The sequence below is a fragment of the Melospiza georgiana genome, chromosome 2, assembly GCF_028018845.1.
Source record: "Melospiza georgiana isolate bMelGeo1 chromosome 2, bMelGeo1.pri, whole genome shotgun sequence".
NCBI lineage: Eukaryota > Metazoa > Chordata > Aves > Passeriformes > Passerellidae > Melospiza > Melospiza georgiana.
This window is the reverse complement of record NC_080431.1, coordinates 74,969,084-74,988,063: the sequence shown is the minus strand read 5'-3', so window position 1 is coordinate 74,988,063 and position 18,980 is coordinate 74,969,084. Positions and strand designations below refer to the sequence as shown.

Genomic DNA, 18,980 nt, shown 5'->3' with positions numbered 1-18,980 from the left:
TCACAGTCACAGTAGAGGAGTGTCAGTTGAAACAATTTTGTGGTGATACCTCTGTTTTTATAGGTAGAGAGGTTGGGTTTGGTTGTTAGTTTTGTTTTTTGGTTTGTTTTTTTTTTAGCTCTTGTGCTCTGCTTCATCCAGTTTTCTAACAGTTCATGTCAAAATCTGATCTGGTTTTGGTCAAAAGAAAAAGTATGAAAGTGGCTGCCAGTAAAAGATCTCCTTTAATGAGTTCACCTACTTTTAAGTGCAAAACATGAAGTAGATTGTATGGAATTGATGGAGCTTGTATTGAAGTGACTGCAGAAATGCTCTAAATCCATGTATCATGAACTTTCCTTGTTACTTCAAAAATGGTAGTTTTTAAAGTAGTGACTCTTTTTTAACCAAAATGACCAGGATTTTCCATGTCACCAAATAGGTTGACAAGGAAGGAGTAGTTTCTTGGTTTTTGTCATGCTTCTTTTTTGTATCTTAATGGGAAAAATTAAGATTAGTCTTGCTTAGGAATTAGACAGAAGTTGTATTAAAAAAATGTCTGATGTGCAGAGTTGTTTGTTTTTTGTTTTTTGTTTTTTTTTTTTTTAGTATAGAGAAAGATAAAACTCAGCCACGTTGTGCAAAACTATTTTCATATAACACCAGGGAGTTCAGCATTTAGCCTATTTGATCTCTGAGATACCAGCTCAAGTACCCAACTGTGTAAACCTGTGTTGGCCTGTGTGTGATTTTCTGCCAGTCACTTTGTAGGAGAAGAATGATGTTTGATTTTCACTGAATGATAAGTATTTGAAGTTTGAGAATTTGCTGCTTTCATCATTCAAAAATTCAGATGTTTTGTCAGGAGTTTATTTTTTTTTCTTTAAGAAAATTCATTAGTTGATATATAATAGGCAAATAGTCTAAACTGATTTCCTCCTTGGTCTGTTAACTGAAATTTGGTAAGGACATTTTTGCAGCAAGTGCAAAAAAAGTGCACTTAAGGCAATTGTTTATAATCTTGAGGGTTACTATTTTAAGCTTGACCAGCTACTTCTATAGAAACTTCAATAAAAAAGTATTCCTCAGCAAACCTTCTTCATGAAATCTGTGTTTTGTTTGTCACTTATTAGCCCCATGATTCAATTGTCTTTGCCTTATTTTCCCCTCTTTTCAAGTTTCTCCACTTTTGTTGGTATGCTTAGGTCATTGTTTATAAGCCTTTAAATCAGAGCTACATTGAGACCTGTTAAGCTCTGTTTAGTCAGCTAAAAGAGTTGGTGATTATCTGACAGGACCCTGCTGTATGTATTTCCTGAGAGACACACAGAAAAGTAAGATACATAGATTATCCATACAAAATAGGAAATGCTGCATAGTTGGATTGTGGTATGATGTGTGTGAAGTTTATTCATAGTAAAAATCTGTTTTAAAGCTGTCATCTGAGGAGGTTTTCTCCAGTAGCTGGGCATTGTGCTATTTATAAGGAAAAGCATTTGTACTGTTTTGTAATAAATAGTACTAATTTTAAAAATCTAAGTAATTTGGATGACTTCTATTTATTTTATACTAGAAAAGTACCTTATGCAGTAATTTTATATATTGGGCTTTTATGCCTACTATATTAAAATGAATCCAAATGAGTAACTTTTGCATCTCTGTGATGTTGGAAGAACATGATGTAATAATCAAACCATTTTAGAATATAGCTTAAACCATTTTGGTCTTGGATGCAAGAATTTCCCATTTATTTTTTTTTATCAGACTAATTTTAAATATCTGTGTAAATACATGAGAAGCAATAAAATGTGGAATGTGGGTTTTTAACCTGTATACTACAGGGGCAAAAGAACCTGTAGTAGGTGCTGACACACCTTTAGACTCCCTCAACAGTACAACTGTTTTGTATTTAGCATGGACTCTTGACAAAAGGAGACCTATTTCCACACATTGACAAGTTTAGGTTTTGGTTGGGTTTTTCCAGTGGTTAACCAGGCAGCCCAGATTTTTCCACTAGTTAACCAGAAGCTGTAGAGGGTGATATCTACCAAGAAATGTGTCCTACTGTGCATCAGATACACACATCTTCACTGGCAGTTTCAGCGCTGACGGAGGAAGGCAAATACAGAGGCATAACTCCTTCAACTTAAATACATGCTTCCTGACAGCTCCCAAAGGCATGCAGGGAAAAATGTGCTATTCATGCTCAGAGTTAGATTTTGTCCAGAAGGAAATCTAATTTTCAAAATCTTGGTTTAAAATGGGAGAGAATGGCACATATTCCAAACAACTTTGCTGGAGTAAGACCTTTAAGCTACTGTAATGAGACAAGTATTGAAGTAGGAAAACCATAGGTCAGATGGCTTTGGTTTTCTCTTATCTTTGGTTTTGTCCATTAAACTGTCCAATTAAAGATGGTGCAGTGCTGTTCAGAGAGAAAAGGATGTGAATTACATGTGTGTGATTAATTCCAAAGTAACAAAGGTCTTTGGATTTCTTTGGCTTGAGGATCTGTTCAGTGGGATGTGGTGGCAGGAGGTCAGGTTGGTGTTAACACTCACTGGTTTCAGTTTCACTGTGCTCTACTGTGAGGGTGCATCACTACTACAACATTGCTTTCTGGTGTGTCTTTAGAATAAAGGGGTGTGGAAGGTAAACATCCTAAGGAACACCGAAGTTGCCCTTGTGTGGATACTCTGTATTTAGAAGATACACATATTTAGATTCAGAAAGTGTGCTAGAAGTGTTTACTGCCAAAACATGCTGTGCACGAAGTCTGGCTTTTTCTGTTTGCTCCTCGGTAACGCAGGATTAAGGAAGTCACAGATGATGGAAGTTGGCACGGGCTGAGAGAGCTGGAGTTGTTCAGTATGGATACAAGAAGGCTTTGGGGAGACCTCTCTGCAGCCTTCCAGTAGCTGGAGGGAGGGGGACTTTTCATATGGGTCGATAATGACAGGACAAGGGGAAATGGCTTTAAACTGACAGAGGGAGAACTTCTTACTCGGAGGCTGGTGGAGCACTGGAACACATTGTCCAGAGACGTTCTAGATGCCCCATCCCTTCAAGTGTTCAAGGCCAGATTCAATGGATCTTTCAGCAGCCTGATCATGAGTGACATCCTTGCTGTGGTGGGGGTGTTGGGACTAGATGATCTTAAGGGTCCTTTCCAACATAGACCATTCTATGGTTTTGTGATAGATACTTTGACAGCCTTTGAGTATATTTTTTAACAGATATAATCAGAATGCCATATAACCAGGTGAGCTAAAGTTGGGATTAGGAGTTTCTTGCAGGATTGAGGAGGGTCAGATACTGAAGTGAACCCTAGTTAGGTTAAAGGCTTACCTTCTTGCAAAGATGGAAGTTGCCTTACTGCAGAACTACTGTAGAGTTATGCTCATTGAGGATTTTTTGTTCAGTGATGTCTGCTATTAACAAAATGGTTTCCCTGTTCCTGTGGACTGGGCTATGGTAATGTCACTGTAGCACTGCTAGCAAGCTGCCAGGTAAGGCATTTGTTGGTGCTACGCCTGCATCCAGGGGCTATCCAGAGCAATCTGCAAGGATTGGTTACGTGCTATTGGCAGTACAGCAGCAGTGTGTACCTGTGTTTCACAGGCCTTGTTTTAAAAGCATGTCTGTTAGCACAACTTGTTTTTTATTGTATGGAGGTGCAATAGCTATAGAACATTTATAGGTTCTTTGGAGCAGAAAGAGAGGGCTATAAGTACATACTATAACCAAAACTTTACTGTATGCAAAGGCAGATGGCTTGGGCACTATTCTTGCCAGGGACAGAGAACAATGTGGTAACATTCCTTGTGTACGTGGTGATGCAGAGACCTGAGGGTCAGTATCTGGCATCACATACTGATCTCTCAGCTATCTATGAACCATGTTATGTGCCTTCTTTATGCATCTAAGGTGAAATCATAGCATAAACTCACATATGCAGGCTGCTTGAAATACCTACATGTTTTTAGTAGGATATAAAAGCATTGTTAGAGCAATGCAATTTTCAAAGTAATTAGCCTTCATTGAAGTTAAAATGTTCCACCTAATGTTGTTCATCGTGCTTCCATTGACCCACTATGTGTGACCATTCACACTATAAATATTACATTGGATGCTTAAGTATTATTATAAATTATTCTCATATTTAATATAGTAATTTAATATTAGACAGTACTATATTAGATATTATTGGTTTGATTTCAATATCAAACCAATGGCTGTCATTCAAAATCAAAGCCTGTCCAACCACCTGTCCTAATGTATTCTTAAACAGCAGTGCTCGTATAGAACCCTTGGGGTACATACCTGCTTTCTTGCTTATCAGAACCTGAAATGGGTGCATCCTCAAGTGTTTGCAGCCATGCACTCTGAAAATACTGACAATCTTGAACAAAGAACTGTTCATAATTTTATTCATGAATGCATTGAAATTAGCATGTGATTAGTGAAAAAGAATATTGATTTTTCCCTGGTTTAATTAGACCAGTGGGTTAAATATTCAAATTGAATATACAGCTTATGCAAGAATTGCCATTTTAGTTGGCTGGTAGATACAGACATTTTTCATCTTTTAATCAAGAATCTTCTTTAGAATATGATTCACAGGCTTGTTATTTATTAAGCATGTTTGTAAAGATAGGATCAAGGCTCTAAGTTTACAGATACTTTTCATTGGGAATAATGTGTTAATGTACGTGTGGGAGATTATAATTATTTTGAACTAGATTTCCTGATAAAATGCTTTTAAAGGGTATGTAGGAATTGAAGGTAGAGCAAAAGTATTCAGTAGCTTTGGTATGTCTTGCATATTTCTTAGTATTAGGGAGCTGAAACAATTGTTGATTTGTTCTGTTTTGAGGAAGAATTTAGTCTTAAGAGTGGGTGGCAGCTGGGAAATTAATCCTTAGAAAGGTAACTAATAAATTTTAGATACTTTTGTATTGCTTAGTGTTTTAAGATTTTAACAAAGATAGTTCTCTCCTGTTATAACAACTGATAGGTACAGGTAACAGCCATGGGTTTTAGTCTGTTTTTTCATTGATTTTCAAACTTAGTAGACCCAGAGAGTGCTGCTTTAGTACAGAGTGCTTACATCACTTTGCCCACAACTGGAGAATACTTAAAGTGGAGAATATGTCCATATGTAGTTCTAATGATGTTTTTTGTTAGTAACTGTATGTTGGTACACATTGTGTATCAACAGAGAATTACACTGTCCTGGGAATGTGTGCAGCTGCTCTTCAGGCCAAGATTAGAAGATGAAGTTACACTGATAAATTGGTGTCATGCTGTATGAATGCTTGGTTCAGTTTAGTCTAGAAGAATTATCTGAACATGCAGGAACTGTGCAAGAAGTTTGGCTCACTTGATTTTCATTATAAACCACCAAATCAGCAAAACTGTAGAAAATCGAGGTGGTCAGATGAATTAAGACTGTTAGGAAAGTTAGAAAAGTTAGGAAACATTGAAAGAAAGTTATTTATTAAGAAAGAAAATAGTAGTTTTTTTCATTGTGATAAAGTTTTTTATGGGGAGTATGGATGCTCAGTCTTCAGTGAGAAGCACAAAGGGAATTTATTTTTTAATCTGCACCAGAACATCAGACTTTGGAATATTAATGTCAGAAAACTTGGAACTGTAGACATGTAGAGTAACCACTGAAGGCCAAGGCAGACATCTTGGAAGGACAGAGGATGACTGTAGTGGCGTGGTTGGGTAGCAGTCACTCACTGGTGCCAAGAGTGGAAAGACTTGTCTACTTCCCCTTTTCCTCTTTCTTCTTACCTTTGCATGTCAGCATCTCCTTTTCTTGTTATGGCTTGCACCTGTTTTGGTCTTTTGTGAGTTGTTTTTTAGCTGGTAGGATAATGAAAAACCTGTGCTGTGTTGTGTCACCTCATGTGTCATCCCCGTTATCCCATCCAACACCACTGAGGTCAGGGGCTTTTGTGGGGTTTTATTTTCCTATTCTGAGAAGTTAGGATGGTTCAGAGAAGCACACTAGGCTGACATGACATAAGCATGTCATCAGTGGAAGTGTGTCAATGCTTGCAGGTAGAGACAGGAATGGGACCACCCAGATTTGTCATGAGTTACCATGAAAACATATCCTGGGAGTTATGTATCTTATGCATTTGTGTTGGTCTAAAATAATGAACTTCTGCCATATGTTAAACTTGGATGAAGATCTAGGTGAGCTAAGCTATGATTGTGTTCAGCTTGAATGTATTTGAAATGAGAATGTTATATTTACAGTCTGTGGCTGGAGCTGTTGAGGCAATATTGCACAGTATTTTCATGCTAGTCTTTAAAATGTGATGGGAGTATTTGGCAAGTTTAGATGAAAGTGATGCTAAAGTCTGTCTTGAGAAATCAATTCTCCAAAGGTAACATAGCCACACTTGTCTTTTCCACAATATTTGTAACTGGAGAAGTTGGAATAATCATTATGGATATTAAATGAAGTGTTAATGTGGCACCTTCCAGTATTTAGGAATTGAGATGAAGAAAAGAAAAAGGAAAATTGTGTACATAATGGTTCTAATTGTTCTTCCCTTATTTTTAACTTCTTTTGCTGTTTCTTTTACCAATGCTTTGTTTGTTGAGGAGTTTTGGTAGACACTACTAATGTTTTTCAGAGAATTCTTCATTGAAACCAGTTTTTCAACTGAACAAATTTTTACTCTCTTTTTTGCAGAAAATATATTAATTACTACTTCTCAAACAGCTGTAATAAGTTGCTGGAAGTGTTGCCATATGAGAAAAATGTATTTAAAGATACCTGAGGCAGTAATGCTGAGTTCACAGGGTTACTGGTAGAGATTTAAAGTAATTTGTAAGAATTCCAATTAGAAACAGAGGTTTTAAGTAGGAGAGAAAACATGATAGTCTCATTTGAGTTGGAAGAAAAAGGCAAGATGTAGCTTGATTAAATGAAAATATAAACCTGTGGTTATAGAGCAAGTTATTCAACATTATAATAAATCTTTTTTCTGCATTTTTTTATCCTGCTTATCTAATATAAATTAGATCAAATCATAGTTCTTTTTAAACATGGAAAGCTCAGAATAGAATGAGACTTCTCAGATTTCTTTAACTCTTCCAGAAATTGTTTCCTGAGTCAGTGCATGTAGCTGTTAAGATGCTTTATATATGCAGAGAAAAATTTCTCAGTGAGAATTTTTATTGTTAATTTAAAAATTTGTGGTCCTTGTCCACTTTCTCAGGGGGACTTTGGTGAAGCCATGGGACAATCTGATGTAGTAAACTACTTCTAGTAAAGTGGTTTGCTACAAATGGGTTTATTCAGAAGATAAATTTAAAACCAATAGTGTTTATGGCATATTTTGTTTTAAACTGCAAACGTAGGTATTTTCTGTTAATTAGGAAAATACTGAAATATTCACTCAGTGTTCAAATACATACTTGCTATATAATATTCTTCAGATTAAATTCAGCAGATTAAATGTCCTTTAGTGAGTGGCTCAGAATGAAATTTACCATCACTGTGTTTCATTTGATCACTCCAGTATGTCATTTAGGGTATCCTCGGTTTTGCACAAGCTTAATTTTTGGTTACAAATGTATTATTTAAAAACTACAATTTTACCACTTTGCATTAATGTTCAGAATTATTCTGAGTATTATTTTTAGACAAATTGCTTGGTTCTCTAATGAAAGTAGTTCTTTACTTCCAGGAACATTCAAATCCTATTTCCCATATTTAAATAAGGACATCACCTGTGGAAGAAGTGGGAAATCATTTAGAAAATTACCATATGCTTCCATTAAGTTATCTACTTTTAAAATGTCAGTTGGAATGTGTAGAATCAGGTCTGAACGTGTCAGGGTTTGTAGTTGTCAGAACTGTTAATCTGTAGAAGTAGATTTTAATTATAGATTTTACAGAAAACCTTTTCTTTTGTTCTTATTTTGGTATTCGGATTTCTTGAAGTTTTTATAAGTGTTCTTTCTGGCACAGTTAAGTCCTCCAAGTATTTAAATATTAGAGAAGACTGTCTCTATATGTTTCAGAAATGTTTTCAAAGCACTTTGCTAGAATAAAACTGTTATGTATTTGTGAAGTCATTTAATTTTTTAAATTTTGTAATTGGATAAAATTAGAGCACACTCTTCATAGTCATGTGTCAAGGTGAATAGAAAAAATAACCTCCATAATCCAAAATATCTGTTTTCATCTGTAGCCAGCTGAAAAACTCTACTTGAAACTTTTTATTGAAGTTTTGAAAATAAGGAACTACCTTGATTTGCCAATTATTCAAGGAAGGAAGATGATCTTATAGAAATTTAAAGAAAAAAAATACAATTGGGAAGAATATCTAATATACAGGGGTTAGATATTTCTATTATTTTATGTTACATTTCATGCAAACCACTCTGGTTAAAAAGACACTTCCAGTTCAGTAAATAACAAAATAAAAATAGACAATGAAAAGCTTTGTTGATGCTAAATTCAGTTTCTCCTTCATTTAAGATCTGCTGACAAGTGTTGCATTACTGTAATTGGAACATGTTAATTTCTTTTATTTTCCCCTCTCTCCTTCTCAATAACCCATATTTTCCCCCCTCTTGTGAAACTTTCTCAATGTCCTTCTGGAAAGGAAAGATGTGGCAGTCATGTGTGCTTTCCCAGAACCTGTAACAGGACTATTTAAAATCCATGTGGCCATATAGATCATGAGCTCTTTAGGGGTAGGCAGGGGAATGTTGGTCTTAAACCTGTAAAATTTCTTAAGAAGTAGTAAAAGCTTGCTGCAACTGTATTCCTAACAAAAAATCAAATGAAGGAACTTTTTGGCTAGTGGCTGACTCCTCAATGGCATAAAACCAGTTTTTCATATCATTAACCAATTTGATGTGAACTTGCTGATTTCTGATCTTTGAAATTTTCCCCAAATTCCTGAATTTGTCAGTGTTAACTGGTGCTACACAGTGTGTCATTGTGTGACCATTGGGAAATGGTCACTTTGCTGCTTTCTCACCTATCCTTTGGAAATGTTTTAGCTGTTTAATAGACTTTTCGATTCAGACCATTTGCATTTTTATTAAGATTGCTGACCAAATGAGGGAGCAGCTCTGTTCCAGTGATCAAATATTTGTGTAGAACAAGAAGAAAATGAGACCCTGACATAGAGGAAACTGGTATAATTTGAAAACCCTTATAGGAATTGAAATCTAGGCAGCCAGGAAAGCAATTTAACTTGAGTATTGACAGTGTAGATAACCATGTCTTTTCCATTATTATTTTATTTTTGTTTCAGCCTTTTGGGTTGACAAACCAATGTTTTTCCCACTCATTTCCAAAGGTATGCTAAAATGAGAGTGTGTCAGCTTTGAAGGCTTTGTCTCATTGAGAAAATGGTCCCTTAAGAGGAAAACAAAATAGCTCTGTATCAATAATTATTAAATCTTTTACTCAAATCTAAAAATTGTTTTGTATGGCCTTGGGTGAAAGAGGAATTGATCACAAGCAGATGCACACTGTTAAGTAAAATTATCTCAAGGATAGACACTGTCCTGTATTCCAACATTGTGACTGGCCACAAGTGTTCCCTCGTGAGTGGAGTGTCAGTCACTAGCATGTTTTCTCTTCAGTTTGAACAATACTAAATTAATTGTGTTCTCTTGAACTCCTCTGTGTGGGCATAAGTTGTGTGAATATTAATTCATGCAATAAATGTTTTATATTTCCTTTTGTATTTAAAAAAAGAAACAACTTTGCTGTGTTAACTTAAATTTTAAATTTACCAGTTATGTAAACATAATCTGATGTGTATTAGCTCATGCTTTGGATCCACCAATATGCATTTAAATATTCTTTTATTATTATTTTTTAACTGAAGAATGTAATGTGTTTAGATCTTGGCACTATCTGCTTACTCATGTTGGATGATCAATAGTTCAATTGCTTACTGAAAGGATACTGTCTCTCCCATTATATATATTTTTTTAAATGGCACAGCTGTCAATAACTTGCAGGATATAACCAATTCCTTGCTTAAGGTAGTGTCAGTGGCATAAAAGATGAAAAAGCAATAGGTAACAAGATGGATATCTGTCACAGTTGCTTGATCTATTTTGAAGTAACTGGGGTGTGGGGCACACTTTCTGGCCTGGAAGATCTTACTCTTGTAAATATTTTCAGACTGATACTTTACAAATAAAAATATTGTTTGAAATGAGAGATACATGTAAAGCATTGGAAATAATCAGGTACTGCATGTACATGGAGTATGTAAATCTGGCTTACATTCAGTCTGCTTGTCAAGTTACCACAAATGTCACGGTAAACTGAAACTGGACCTGAAACTAAAACCGTTAATCAAAGCTATTCTCAACCCAGTTCTTTAGAATCTTACTGTGAATTCATATGAGTAAGCTTCTGGGAAAAGAAATCATTCAGGATACCTTGTGGTTCTTTTTTTGTGTGGAAGGAATCCAGTTTTTTATAATTTTGTCTTAGCAGGCTGCCTGGTGCAGAGCGAGGTGCTGCACAAGGCGTTAGGGCACAGGCACATGCTGAAAGCACATGCATTCTTTGGGGTGATTTGGGACACATGCCTTTGGTGCTTTATTATCCAGCCTGACCTTCCTCATGTTTGCCATGGGTCAAGACTCATGATCTCTTGCCATGGATTGGCTAATCCAGATCTACATGCCTAATCTGGAGTAGACAGAATTCTTTATCATCATAGCCTTGTAGTCACTGCTTTGTGTAGGTGATTGCCTCCTCTAGTGTAGGAATCTTCAATCTTGTTCTGCTTTTATTCTACTTTGCACCTTTATACTTGTTTCACCTGATAACTATGAATAGCAGAAGGCAATGAATCACTTGGCTCTTTCCTGTAATGAAGACTGAACGGTTGAAAGGCTGTAGAACTCTTGGTTGGGAGTTGCAAGTACATAATTTTTTCTAAGCCTGAGTATTGTACAGTAAGTATGGTACTGCATGTTTTGCAGTAGTTAACTTGAACAGGGTTAGGCAATATGCTTGCTTTGGTACAGGTGCAATTGCAAATCTTCAAATGTTGCTGAAACGTCTGTTGGCCAGACCTTTGTTATGATTCCTTGCAAAACCCTTGCTTTGGTGGAAAGAGACCCAAACAGAACTGAATTATGTGAAAGTCACTTGGTGGTGAAAGCTTTAACTGTTACAACAAAAATAAAATCTAAACACTATTTAAAAACAAACTACAAGTGTTTTCTTGGAAAATCTAGTTTTGCCTCTGAAACCTCTGCCAAAATTTGATACTGTAGGTAGGTAAGTGGTGTTCTCAAAGCATGTTTTGTCAGTCACATAAGTCTAAGGTTTTTGATTTTAGGAATACCTGCTGGACTACTCTTTCCAACTTCAACTTACTTTGTGAGCCACTTCTCTGTTTTTGTTGCCTTTATTTTCTCGTTCTGTAGATGTTGCATAGATTTGTAAATTGCTTTTGATTGGAAGGGATCTCAGGTTTTGTAATGAACCCCAGCTTTTAAACCATGCTGAACATTAATAGGTCGGTCTGTTTACAGGCTCTGGTGCCTGACCATTTTATTTTGCTTTTCATCCTTTTTTTGTGAACCTCCAAGAAATACCCGATTGAAGGCAGTCTTTATATTCGCCCTCTCTGCCTCCAGCCTTGTGTTTTGCTGATGGAATAAACTCACCTCCTTAACCACTTCTTGTGCATTGCAACAAGTGCTTTACACCCTGGGCAACCTGGCAGCTTTTCCCTTGGCTGTCCCCAGCCACATCCATGGATATGACTGTGCACTTGATGCTGTCTAAGCTTCCCTCAAATAAGTCTCCCAGCCAGCTGCAAGCTTAAGATTCTTGTTGCTAATTGCTGCCTTCTTTGAAATAAGGAATGCCTTTTGTTATCTAACATCTGTATGCTGTGTGTCTCTTACTGTGAAAGTTTTAACAGATTTTAGAATTGCAGAATTCTGTGATTTTAGGTGGCTTATTTCCCAGGAGAGTATTTATTTTTCTGCTGTGAGGTATTCTGGCCTTAATGCAGAAGATTGACACATAAAGTGATTTTCCTTTCTGTAGTATTGATGGGAGTAACTATTAAATCTTTCTCCCTGACTCCCATGACAAGATGATCAATGAAACAGGGATCACTCTTTTACCAAGGGTTATCCTTTGTTTTCTTGATGATTTTGTTTGTTTCTATTCGTGCTCTAAGATGAAAGCTGTTCCCCTCAGTGCTGTATCCTTTGGTTATACACCTGCCTGTGGTATTGCTTGTAGCATTTCCAGTAAGTAGCAGTCTAGAGATTTGTTGCTTGGGGGCCCTTAGGTTTCCAAACACATAGCTAGTGTTTTCATAGGTGGGTGTGAGACAAGTTGTGTTAAGTGTAGGATGTGAAAATAACTATATATTTGTTCCTCTCCTTTAATGAAGGGTGTTTGTGGGAATAGGATAAATAGGAACACTGTATATGTAGTGTGGGATGTAGTGCAGGAGTGTGGGATGAAGGATACCATCTTCTGCTGTCTGTACTATGCTGCTTATAGTATAGTTAGCACAAAAATTGCTGTTCTAATTTGGGTGTAACTGTGCAAATATTTCTTTACCTATTTAGCATTGCTTATGAAAATACTCTGAAAATAAATTTCAGAGTGATGGAACTTTTCTGAGATGTGTATGGTTTAGGTACTTTGAGGTATTAATACATACCAGATTGTTGTGCATCTGTTCAGTCTGTGTTTTGGAGAGGGAGAAATTCCATGTTTTACTAAATTTAGTTTGTAGTAACTGTAGTATTGTAGTGACTCCCATGTTTGCATTGGCAAATTTACTTCCACTGGAGGCTGGAGTTGCCTCTGTACTTTGCTTCTTGCCTGTGTTCTCTCCCAGTTGGTCACCGGTTCCTCATAATGTGCTGGCACTTTCCCTCTGCCCCTGAGCCCCCCAGGTTCATTCATATGCTTTTCACAGAAACACTCATCAGTCCTGTGAGGGACCATTTTCTGAGGGTTACAGAGCCTGTTTTCTTTTGTACACTGCAACAGATAATGATTCCAAAGTTCAGTGGCATTTCAGAAACCATTTCTCCCAGCACAAAATATAGTCTATGCTGGATATTTATTTTGGGTGGGGTTTTTTAATGTTTTTAGATAGTGAATTTTCACGTGCCACCTCTTCTTTTGTATTTTTTATTACTGTTGATTTGCTGGCAGATGTTGCATTTAAGTATAGAAATTCTCACTTTCTAATATGCACTTGCACCTCTTATGCCAAAATGTATCACTTGACATCCAGTGATGTGTGTACCTTTGTATTTAATGTATGTTCCTGCCAGATAGCCTTGCACAAAACTGCTTGTGTTATTATTTAGGAGGGAAGACCTGAAGGTGAAGAAGCTGCAGGGCTTGGTTTTGATGATCCAGTTCAGAGCACATCTCTTGCTGAGTAATATCCTGGCATTGTCTTAACAGCCCCAAATCATCATCCAGTAATAGATAACCGTGACTTAGAAATGAGGTCGTGAATGCCTGTAGTCATCACAATTTTACTTGTAGATAAAAGAATGTTTATCTCATTACATTTATGAATGTGGAAATCATTTCCTGCTTGCTTCCTTTAATACTTAAACATGTAAATAGCAGCTTTTCCAGTTCTGACCATACTAGTTCAGAGTGTGTGGTAGCTGTGCTTACCTGCTGCTCTGGCTGAAGGAAGGTCCTGTCTTTCAGGAGTCCTTCAAGGTGGATGATTGTTCATAGGAAGATATAAAACTGTCTTCAAAAGTGAAATGTTTGCCTTCAGATTAAATGGTTTTTCCAGTATGCCTTGGTAGTCCTTAGTCAGGAAGGCACAGGACATTCTGAAGTCTTGATTTTTATTGAGCTACAGCCTTTGACAGGGCTGTCATTTTCAGTGAAATTTGCTGGTTTATTTTTGGAGTGGTAATGGTAGAAAAATTTAATCACTGCTATGTTGCATTAAGTTACGCTTCATATTAAATATTAGCGAGCTGTATTATCATATAGTTGTTTCTGTTGTATTTGTCAATGCAGTGTCGTGATCTTAAGCCATCACTGGCCTTTGGGAATAAGTTACTGGATGATGGGACGTTGTTCTGTTGGTTGTACTGAAAGTGTAGCTCCCCATGTTTACACAGGTAGGACAGTAGTCCAGGTTGAACAGAGATTGGAAAGCTTTGTTTTAGTTAGCCAACCTCAGGTCCTGGGCTCCTAACCATCCTTTTGGTTAATGATCCAACTTTGTTTGAACTAAATGAATCTGTCAGTTTCTGGCATTGTTGCTATGGGCTACTTTTTCCACTCAACATTTCCTCTGCCCTTTTGAAGGTGTTGATTGCATTTTATCAAGACTAGTATTTGAATCTTGTATTACTCACTTTGAACCAGTGCTGGAAAGTATTTACTGATCCATTAAGAAGCCAGAAATCTGAGATTACAGTTAATTCTAGTCATAATCTTCCAGTAAAACTTAATTAAATGGTACCATGTAATAATTATTTTGCTATTTAATGCTTTAGGTGTTTGAAAGCTGAGAGTTGTTAGTCAGAGATAGTGTAAATCATTATGGTACTTCTAAGGCAGCTGCAAAAGCAGTTGAGTCTTGGCAGTGAGCAGAGTGAGCTTTGTATCATTAAGTTCTGATAGACCAGAGCCATGCTACTTTTTGATGTTTATTTTGCTGGAAAGCCCCTCAGTTTTCATAAAAAATATTACTACAGAAAATGAATATACTGATTTTTTTAGGGAGCATTACTGATCTTCCTTTACAGAACTGATAATAACAACAGAAATTTTTGTATTGCAGATTTAATCCAGTGCACAAATGAGATGAATGTGAACATCCCACAACTGGCAGATAGTTTATTTGAAAGAACTACCAACAGTAGCTGGGTAGTGGTCTTCAAATCTCTTATCACAACCCATCATCTAATGGTGTATGGAAATGAGGTAATACAAAAGTGATGTATTATTTTGAGAACAGTTGCAGTCCCTCATTCCTGTAAATGCCACCTAAATGCTTCCAGTAGTTTTTTTTTTGTAAGACAATCTTCAAGTTTGCCTTTTTGGATCCTACTCTGAATGAACACAAGTCTCATTTTCTGTTTGTTTCCATTGTTTCTACTTTGAAGTGTGCAATTCTAGTGTAAAAAGTAAATGTCCCAAGTGCTGAGGGTGCTTTTATCCTGTCTTCATATTCTAATGATGAAAGAGAAAAAACCCATGAAAAGCTAACTCACATGGGATTCTACAAGCTGAAAATGGAAGCAGTTTTGCCTTCATGCTGTAGCTAACTCTATGGTTTTTTCTCCTTGATAACTTCATTCTAAAGTAATTTCTACCATCACACCCTAATTTTTTACAAAGAAAAAAAATGTGTGCCTATGAGTTGGCTTTGAGGGTCACCCTAGGACAGGGTGAAATAACACCAAGCTATTAACAGTTGAACAGTTTAACAAACATAACCCCAAGTTACACAAAAAGGAATAAACCTGTTTTGTCTCACAGTTTTAATTCCTATGGGCCCTTATTGTTTGGAATACCAAGCCAAGCATAGCAGCAGCATGAATGTTTTGTCTTTAAAAAACCAAAAAAAAATATTTCCAAGATCTTCTTAGAAAATGTTTGTAAACATTCCTTTTTGCTGCAGAATAAGGTAAGCTATATGAACTTTGGAATTAAGATCCTTTTAGCAAATTACCAACATTTTTCATTTGAGTTTGCATTCAGAGGAACTGCTTCCTCTGACTGACTTGTGTGGGTTGGAGAGGGAGGTTAAGTTTTTATACATATACTGGTTTCACTTGCAGGTTATTGCTGGTCTGGGTGAAAATCTATTCTGTGAAGCTAACTAAGCCACAAGAGGGCAAACTTCTGTTGTTGGCTTGAAGCTTAAACTTTTTCATTGGGATAATTGACACTTTTCAAAACACCTTGCAATTTGAGTCATATTAATTTTAAACTGATACCAAAATAGTTCATAGCGATTAAAAGTATTTCATGGGACCACTGGCTGAAATACTTTGCATTAAGAATATTTATGAATTTACAAACAAATTTTGCTTGTCAAGTATATTACAAGAGTTTTGAGGGTAAGATTGCTGCTCAAAATGAAATGTTTTACAGTTGGAAGTAGTACTTGGACGAGAGTGCAAACAGATTATAGCACCATCTAGATTGCAAAGGACCTTTAAAATCAAGTCCAGCTGCTAACCCAGCACTGCAAGCCCATCACTAACCCATATCCCCAAATGCCACATCTGTGTGTCTTTTAAATACCTCCAGGGATGCTGCCTTCAACTTTAATTCCTTTACAACTAGATACTGAGTGCCTTTACTCTTCTCCAGTCTTTTTTCTATGTAACTTATGTATGCTAGTAAAAGTAATGAAGTGCTACATGTTACACTAATCAACACTGCTTTTGTCTTTTGTCAAAATGGTTCTTGCAACTGAATGATTGGCTTATTTTTGTAGCAGCTCTGTACAAGTTTTTTTTCCTATTGTGTCAGCAATCTTAAATGTGTCTTTACAAGATGAAAATGGCATCCTTCACCTTGTGAAACATAATTTGTAATTAAGTGTTATAAGAAGTATTGTGATACAGTGTTAATGCTTTACATTAATTGTTATGTTTGATATTTGATTTATAAGCCAACTAACATTTCCATCACCTATATTCATGTTTAAGCTAAAGTACCATTGCAATTGTATGCTGAGCAAAGATGACTTTACTAATTAGCATTATTAAATCAATTGTTATAAAATTGAAGTCAGTGAATCAACTATGAGCATGTAAAATGAGAATGTATTTGAAGGGATTTTTTTCAGAAGTTCAGAGTTCCATATTCTAGTTTAAAATAAACTCCAATGAAATGAGGCCTTCATACAAAATGCTACTTGGATTTTTTCAGAGATTTATGCATAAAAAATAACTAGCTTACTTTGATAGCTTAGCTGGTTTTGTAATAGTTTCCAGATTTGAAGTCAGTCTTAAGGCATAAAAGCGGAATTTTGTAACCTGGATAAAAAGTTTCTAGTGTTGTTACTGCAATTCCTTCTCCTTGGTAACACAGTGAAAGTATTCAATTTTTTCTCTTTTGTCTAGCGTTTTATCCAGTATTTGGCATCCAGAAACACATTGTTTAATTTGAGCAATTTCCTAGACAAAAGTGGATTGCAAGGTAAGGTGTCTTTTATTCATTAAATTTAGTAATGTGCTGAGGAACAGCAAAGACAACTTGCTTACTCTAATGAACCCTGTCATTTAGGAAGTAACTTTTCTGTCCATTTTACCCCAGGCTGCATTCCTTAAATAAAGCACTGTCATGGTGTGGCAGGAGCTGTGTGCCGGAGGACCATGTTGAATCTTTTCTTACAGGCATACTTAAAGGCTTCTGACTTCGTTAGACATATGAATCTCAGTATCCCTCTTATTTCTGTAGAGATAGACATCTCCAAATGAGACAATTTTGATTATTAAATTTTTAAAAATTCATCATATGTACTTACATCATATCAGTGAGACAAGAACCGTATCTAAATAAAATTAAAATTACATTTTTGGAAAATTGATCAAAGACTATTCCATTTATCTTTGAGACTAATCCAGTGGGCAAATATCTGTTTCTCTGGTTCAGATTTTTCAACTGAAATAGTCTTCCAAACTGTTATGCTGCAGTTCAGTGCAGTTCTGACCATACCTGTAGCTGGCATTGTTTTTTCTCCTAAGATGGTTCCTTACTTTGTCTACTGCTTCTTACATAGTTCTGATCTTTGCCACAGGTGTGCTAGAACAGGCAGCCAAAGTGATTGCCTGAGGACAGAAACCTTCTCACTTATAACCAAGGCTCTACCAAATTGTCATTTTTTGGAGTTTTAACTTCTATGGTCTCAGCATAGACTATGAACAGATCTTCTTAGTCTATACCCCTAGATTGACAGTTAATCAAAATATTTCCCATCACTGCTATCTTAACAGAGAAGAATTTCTGTCATAGTGTGGTGTTTCCATCAAAGCCTTTTTTTCTGTTCAGTTGCAAATGAGACAATGTGTTGCCGAGCTGATGTGAATGCCTTTGTGAATGCATCATTTAATTTCTTTGATAGCAATGTCTATTGTAATATAAAAGAACTTGCATAAAAATTACTTCAATTTGCTTGTGGAAGTGATTTCCTTAGGAAGTGAAGTGTAAACTTTAACATACTTGAGGTTGTCTAGATATTTGTGGTATTGTCTGTTTGATTTACATGGTGAATACAGTGACGTACACAGTTATTTTCAGACTATATTTTTGCACAGTTTTCCCTAGTCAATGGAGCTGTCTTGTGCTAATAGTTTGCACTTTATTTTGAATAACATTCTTGTTCTTTGATTAGGTAAGTAATAAACCCCTGAAACTTATTTTTTAGGTTATGACATGTCAACGTTTATCAGGCGGTATAGCAGGTATTTGAATGAAAAGGCAGTTTCCTATAGACAAGTGGCTTTTGACTTCACAAAAGTAAAAAGAGGGTAAGGACTGCATTTTGTTCTACTGATCTTGAGGTGTTATTGTATGTCCTGTAATTCTAGTGAAAAATATCGTCGTTAGCTCTGGCTTAATACAGACAATAATGACTCCTTTTCTCTTTTGAATATTTCCCATAATACTCCAAGGTCCAACAGCCTGAAAGTGTATATAGCAAAAAGTTTTTTACTTCAGTTGTTGTAATTTTTTATCTTTAAACATCAGCAGTTTAATATAAAGGAATGAAAGATAGTATGCGTGGAAGTCTACATAAAAAAGTAGAAGTTTTAACAAATCTTTCACAATAGATTATGTACTCTGCCTTTTATGTATTATAGCGGACCATGCAATTTATTTGTGCTTGTAGCTCTGGAAGGCTTAAATGACAGGTGAAAAAACCTTTCAGTCCTTCCTGGTGTTTGTCTGTTCTGTCACAAAATATCTGTGTGAAGTTTACTACCTTTTGAAGGTAGTG

At 36.1% G+C, this 18,980-nt stretch overlaps 1 protein-coding gene across 6 annotated transcripts in view; it reads left to right on the top strand.

Moving 5' to 3' along the window:
• Nucleotides 1-18,980, top strand: part of PICALM (phosphatidylinositol binding clathrin assembly protein) — a 65,941-nt gene that overhangs the window by 10,512 nt on the left and 36,449 nt on the right. For all 6 annotated transcript variants that reach the window (XM_058044867.1, XM_058044873.1, XM_058044863.1 and 3 more), the window contains exons 2-4: nt 14,805-14,947; nt 17,104-17,179; nt 18,408-18,510. In XM_058044867.1, the coding sequence (XP_057900850.1) occupies nt 14,805-14,947; nt 17,104-17,179; nt 18,408-18,510 (322 nt within the window). The remainder of the gene's footprint in view (nt 1-14,804; nt 14,948-17,103; nt 17,180-18,407; nt 18,511-18,980) is intronic.